The sequence below is a fragment of the Henckelia pumila genome, chromosome 3 (genome assembly GCF_033568475.1).
Source record: "Henckelia pumila isolate YLH828 chromosome 3, ASM3356847v2, whole genome shotgun sequence".
NCBI classification, from domain to species: domain Eukaryota; kingdom Viridiplantae; phylum Streptophyta; class Magnoliopsida; order Lamiales; family Gesneriaceae; genus Henckelia; species Henckelia pumila.
In genome coordinates, this window is record NC_133122.1 from 122,597,879 (window position 1) to 122,604,850 (window position 6,972).

Sequence of the window (6,972 nt, forward strand, 5' to 3'; positions counted from 1 at the left end):
TCCCACATTTTTTATGGATCCAGATGATACGGTGCTTTATATATTTGTGTTGTTCCTAGCCATAAATTTATGCCAAATTACACCTCACAAACTGGCAAAAAACCAAGAATCTCCTCAGGAAATATATCGGAAAACTCGCTGACTATTGGTATATGCCCAATACAACACGACTACTGGAAGTGGTATCAATAGAATAGATGAGGTAGTCTTCTCCACCAGACCCTAAGGCACGACAGGCATTCAAAGCTGACACAAGAGGCATCGGAGGTCGTGCTCCCTCCCCATAAATAACCAAGTGTCACCCTCACCTGGCTGAAATTGTACTAGTCGTTGGTGACAATACACAATGACATGATACAATGTCAGCATATCTACTCCCAATATGCATTCAAAGTCCGACATTGCTAACATCATCAAGTTAGAAACCAAGGAATGTCCCTCAAATTCTAGAAGACATCCCATCACTAGACGCTTAGTGATCATCTCACGACCTAGAGGAGCAGACACGGCTAAGTAAACACTACAAGAAAAATGCACAAACACAACCCCTAAAAGACAACGCTTTTAGTGAAAAGTGTTGTAATGTTTTGAAAGACAACGCTTTTAGTAAAAAGCGTTGTCGTTATATGTTTTTTATTTAAGAAAGACAACGCTTTATTTACAAAGCGTTGTGGAATAGAATTTTTTTGGGGTCAAAGACAACGCTTTTAAAAGCGTTGTCTATTAGCGTTTTTTTTTCATGTATAACAACACTTTTTAAATAGTGTTGTAGAAAATCTATTATTTTTATTTAAAATAAATCATAAAATAAATAATATTACCCAGATCCCCAAATCAAACGCTTCCCGATTCCTTCTCTTCTCGCGTCTGATCCCTAGCCTTTCTCCTTTTCTCTCTTTCAATTGAAAATCCCATGTCAATTTTTGCTCGATTCTTAGACGAATTTTTAAGTGATCTTCGACAAGCCTTCTCCAAGAGCTCTAAATTTGCAATCGATTTCCTCGGCTTCTTTTATTTCTTGAGGGAACAACCACCAGTGGAAGAGCTCTAATTTCCTTCCAACTTGGGTTTATATGCGTATACCCTCACGGGACTCACCTCCAAGAGTCGCGAATCCTACGCAAGTGCTGGCAAGAATTTGGTGAGTAGAATGCCTTCTATCTGTTTGAGAATTTTACTCTTGTCGCATTTTAATGAGTATGTTTGTTTGTTTATTTGCCATTGTTTCTCTTTGGAGAATTGGTTTCCTCAAAGTATGTGGAAACTTTTATCGTATTTTGTTCCCTTTGATTTTGTATTCTAAAATCTGGCATTTTTCAGAGTGTATTGCAGGCTTCGTACAAAACTATGTTATCTATTCGTCCCAAATCCCCAAATCAGACTTCTCCCCCTTCTCGATTACGATCCCTTTCTCTCCTTCTTGATTTATAAAATTTTGTGTCTCACTGTTTATGAACAATCCTGTTTCGCCTTTTTGATTTCCTTTGTTGTTGTAGAGTCGGTGTTTGTGGGTTGCAGGGAAAATAATTTATTTCCTTGATCTTTTTTAGATAAATTCTCTCGATTGTTTCATTATTTAGTGAATGCTTGTTGCAATTGATTACTCGAGTTTCTTGGCCAACCTCGGATGAAAGATTGTTGCTTCACACTTTGTTTTGGACGTTTTGGAGATTGTATGAGCATCTGTCCCTCTTAAGTAGATAGATAGATTTTGTTATCTTGACAAACTAAATCCCCCATTGGTTGTCAATGGAAGTTTATTCTTACAATCACTACATGTATGAATTTATTCACTATAAATATAATCCCAAGTCCACGTTTTCATCTGCCTTTTCTTGCTGTGATAGTGTGATGTGGTTGCTGCAAATTTTTTTTTTTTTTTAATATTTTCTCGTCAAAGTTTATGTATTTACCAAAACTTTAGAAATTTTTCGAGGAAGCTTTGATATTCCAATCATTCATGATAACCAACCTGTATAATATTTGGGAAGACAGGGCAGTGATTACAGCAAATAAACTACATAAATTTTTGTTCTTCAGAGAAATAATACAATTACTTTAAGTTGCATTGACCTCTATTTGACATTATAAGATTGTGTTTGAGATTGTTTTTAGGAAGAATTTTTTAAATTTTTCTTCACAGAATTTCAAAATTCTATAATGGAAGAACAGAAAGCAGTTCCTAGAAGCAAATCCCAGACACTACTTTAATCCAGGGAAACATGGCTGTGATTACATCAAAAATTTATTAATATAGAAACTGAGATTATGATTTTGTATTGGTATATTCTGTTGGTTTTCTTGAATCCATATGATTATAGAATCAATTTTCGTAAAGAAAAAAAATTAATGAAAAACTGTTGTTAACACTTGGCTTCCCAAAATTGTAGAGCCAAAGGGGCGTCCACTAGCTTTGTTGAGACCGAGTGCTCCACTTAGTATAGCATTGAATTTATTAATTCAAGGTAGTCAGTAAACTTTAGAATTGCGAGTTCTATGGAAAAATGGAGATCCCCTTAAATGGGTCCATGTCCTTCAATCATTGAATTTATTCAATCTTTTATTAGAAGCATGTGAGACTTGATTTTGTTCCATGGTAGTAGCTTGAATATCCAGTAAATTATTTACTTATTTGTGATGAATTTATCTTTTTATGAACGTGGACCATTCAAAGTGAATTCTCTTAAACTGAGTTTTCCAAATGGCTGAGAAGGAATGAGTAAACATAAATGTGACTTCTTTTTGGAATTTTTCAATCTGACTTATCACTTTAACTGTTGATTCTTTTTCTTTATGATGTCCACTCATTTATATCCATGATTTTCTGTATGAATTCTTGTCTCAAAACCATATTCTTTTTCTGCAGAAAAATCATATTTATACATCAGGAGCTTCATGTACTAATATTGCCGTAATCAGAGGAGCTCTTCGTGCTAAAAAACCAGAGCTGCTCACTGTCATATTGCAGCAGAATTTGAAAAAGCAACCCCCAGAAAGTCAAGAGTTACTGAATCTGCATTTTCTTTGGTAAGAATTGAGGATTGATTGTCATTGGAATTATCAAAACCACAAGGTTTGCTGTAGCTAAAGTTTCATATACATTTTTGTTTAAATATATATGTTCCCACTATGCAAAATATCAATCTACTGCTCTAAGATGCCTTCATATGTCTCAGATTCTTCACCCTTTCATGAGTTTATGTGCCTAGAAAGATGGTCTAGGAAAACTTGTACAACAGATGATAATGATGCAATGATTTATGGATTTCCAGGTACAAAATGTGATAGAAAAACCACACAATGATCATCTTCCATTGATAGAGGCCAACAGGTATGCTTGTTTTGCTTTTGAGGAAGCACGCTTAATTTCCCATTGTCCTGTTTCTTATTTCCATATGGAGATTAAAATTTAAAGGAGCATCATTAGAAATCAATTTTGATGATTAAATTAATGTCGTGGGTTTGATTCAAGTTGGTTTAAATTATGATTTCTTTTCCATTAACATATAATTTTTTTTTGTTTGCATTGACATTAACTTTTCCATTAACTTTTGTGTTTAAGAGATATTTCTGTTGATTTAAAATATGAAATTCAAGAAGGTACCCTTCTGTTTAGACATTATATTTCTTCCAATATTTGGCGATTCTGTATCCAACTCTATGAACTGCTTTATCTTGTTGCTGACCATTAAGCTGACTATTAAAATTATTTTTTAATTCTTTATTTTGTAGTTTAAATGTGGATGCTTATTTATTTTCTGGTTCATGCTGACATGATAAAAACCGTAGAATATATTATGCCTGAACATGCAAGGCAACTGTTTTAAATTGGCATAACAACCTTTTTGTTTTTTTTTGGTGATGATCTTTGAGTTATACCTCTTTTTTCTCACCAAATTACTACCAACTCCAGCTGATGGCTATTCTAGTTAATGTTTGGCTAACCTATGTAATTATTTTTTTTCTATTTAAATGAATATGCTGCTCAATTGGTGAAACAGAAGATGGATTATTTGTTTTGCGTTTCCTGAAATTGCCAATGATATGTATAAAAATCAGAATCAGAAAATACTAAAGCTCTTTAAGAAGTTCCCTGAAATTGCCAATGATGTGCTTTGCGTCCCCTGAAATTGACAAAGAATGGATGCCAAAGTCTTGGTTATCATCAGCTTGAAAATATATATATTAACATTATATATTTTATTCTCTATAGTGTTACTTACTAAAAGAATGGACAAAGAATGGATGTCAAAGTCTCGGTTATCAAGGGAATATGAGCATGGAGTAGAGTCTTTCTTGAAATTTGCAATAAAAAATTCCGAGGATCGGGAAGTAATATCTTGTCCATGTACAAAATGTGGTAATCTGAAGAAGAAAAAGGTAGAGACTATAACGGCACACATGTATTCTAATGGTATAGATTTGACATATCATACTTGGATATGGCATGGTGAAAGGTCTGCGATGAAGAACTCAAATAATGATCGTGATCAAGAAAGGGAAGATGTACCAAAGTTTGACGCCGAGGAACCAATAGATATGGTACATGCTGCATTTGATAGTTATGCTGAGAATCCAACCACATTCAAAAATCTACTTGAAGATGCTAAGAAACCTTTATATCCTGGATGCAGTAAATTTACAAGGTTATCTGCAGTTGTAAAATTATTCAACTTGAAAGCCAAATATAGTTGGAGTGACAAAAGTTGCACCGACCTACTCAATTTGTTAGGAGAAATGCTTCCAGATGACAACGAATTGCCTTTATCTTTCTACGATGCAAAGAAAAGCTTGTGTGCATTAGGGATTACTTATGAGAAAATCCATGCTTGCCCTAATGATTGCATCTTATACCGGAAGGAGTATGAGGATATGAACAATTGTCCTACTAGTGGGATGTCAAGGTGGAAGATGGGCAAAAAAGATACGATAAAGGAAGGAGTTCCTGCAAAGGTTCTATGGTACTTCCCTCCAATTCCGAGATTTGTACGAATGTTTTGGAATAAGGAGTTTTCCAAGGAGCTGACTTGGCATGCTGATAAAAGACTTAATGACGGATACTTACGCCATCCAGCTGATGCACCTTCTTGGAAATTAGTAGATCACAAGTGGCCAAATTTTGCTGCTGATTCAAGAAATCTTAGATTGGCCATTTCAGCTGACGGGATCAATCCCCATGGTATGATGAGTTCTACATATAGTTGTTGGCCAGTTTTAATGATCACTTACAATCTTCCCCCGTGGTTGTGTATGAAGAGAAAATTTATGATGCTCACAATGTTGATTTCTGGTCCAAACAACCAGGAAATGATATCGATGTTTACTTAGCACCTCTAATCGATGACTTGAAATTCCTATGGGATACAGGTGTTGAAGCATATGATGCATATAGACAAGAAACCTTCTCGCTCAGAACTGTCTTGCTGTGGACCATCAATGACTTTCCTGCATATGAAAACATGCCAGGATGTATTGTGAAAGGATATCACGCATGTCCGATTTGTGGTGAAGAAACATATTCAAAAAGGTTGAAACATAGCAGGAAAATGTCGTACACAGGCCATAGAAGGTCTCTACCTGCAAATCATCCTTATCGAAGGCAAAGAAAGGCATTTAATGGGTACCAAGAGTTCAACCCTGCACCCAAACCATTGAGTGGCGATGAAGTGTTAAAAAAATTCGATGGAATTCATTGTCATTGGGGAAAAATGAGAAAGAAGATTCAGTCCACGAAGGATGATGTAAAACCATCCTTCAAAAAGAAATCAATTTTCTTTGAACTTGAGTATTGGAGAACGTCTGTGAAAGTCTTCTTGGTACGTTGCTTGACATTTCGGGAAAAACAAAGGATGGAATTGCAGCTAGATTAGACCTTGCTGAAATGAATTTGAGGACAGATTTGGCTCCAGTGATGGGGGAGAAGAAATCTTTTCTGCCAGCAGCATGTTATACACTTACAAAAGATGAGAAAAGAAAGATTTTGAATTCTTTGTGTGGAATGCAATTACCTACATGTTACTCATCCAACGTTAAAAACTTTGTTTCGATGACGGACTTGAAACTTGTTGGCCTTAAGTCACACGACTACCACACTTGAATGCAGCAATTACTTCCAGTGGCCATACGTGGTGTCTTGCCCAAACATGTCAGAGACTCTATCACTCGTTTGTGCTTCTTCTTCAATGAGCTATGTAATAAAGTGATGGATCCCTCAAAGTTGGATGAGCTGCAGAGAGAGATTGTGATCATATTGTGTTTAGTTGAAAAGTATTTTCCACCTTTGTTTTTTGACATAATGATTCATTTAACAGTTCATCTTGTGCGAGAGGTGAAATTATGTGGCCCAGTTTGGTATAGGTACATGTATCCCTTTGAAAGATACATGAAGATTTTGAAAGGTTATGTGAGAAATCGCAATAGACCGGAAGGTTGCATGGCTGAATGTTATATTGCTGAAGAGGCGGTTGAATTTTGCTCAGACTATCTTGGTAGTTTGCACACAATTGGGATCCCTACAAGTCATCGACAAATAGAACTTACTAAACCTTTGTCGGCTGCAATTGTGCAATCCATTGCTGAGGATGAGTTGCAACAAGCACATCGTTATGTATTGGAAAATGATGTTGACACTGATCGCTATATTGAGTAATTTCTTCCACTTACTAATATGTTCATTAAGTTTTCTTAAATCTACATGTTTGCTTACTCGTAATAATAATTTGAATAGGGAACACATGGCATATTTGAATGCAAGATTTCCACAAAGGGCTAAGTCCAAGAGGTGGTTACAGGATGAGCATAACCGAACGTTTAGTACCTGGTTGCTTGATCGTGTGAGTTCATTTATTATCACAATTGGCGTACATTTATTATCATGACTGTGCATAAATAATAAGTTATCACATAAATAATATAGGTTGCACGTGTTGATGATCATTCCACTTATCAAGTATCCGAAAGATTAAAGTGGAT

At 35.5% G+C, this 6,972-nt stretch overlaps 1 protein-coding gene across 1 annotated transcript; it reads left to right on the forward strand.

The window, feature by feature from the left end:
- Positions 1–4,230: 4,230 nt before the first annotated feature.
- On the forward strand, positions 4,231–6,097 carry LOC140889407 (uncharacterized). Its single transcript, XM_073297121.1, has 3 exons — positions 4,231–5,179; positions 5,257–5,741; positions 5,849–6,097. Exons 1-3 carry the CDS (start codon positions 4,231–4,233, stop codon positions 6,095–6,097), a joined length of 1,683 nt encoding a protein of 560 aa, XP_073153222.1.
- Positions 6,098–6,972: the final 875 nt, after the last annotated feature.

Coding starts and splice junctions, on each gene's coding strand:
- LOC140889407 (XM_073297121.1), top strand. CDS start 4,231: ATGGACAAAGAATGGATGTCAAAGTCTCGGTTATCAAGGGAATATGAG. Junction 5,180..5,256: donor TGACGGGATCAATCCCCATG/GTATGATGAGTT, acceptor TTGTGTATGAAG/AGAAAATTTATGATGCTCAC. Junction 5,742..5,848: donor TTCAGTCCACGAAGGATGAT/GTAAAACCATCC, acceptor GGAAAAACAAAG/GATGGAATTGCAGCTAGATT.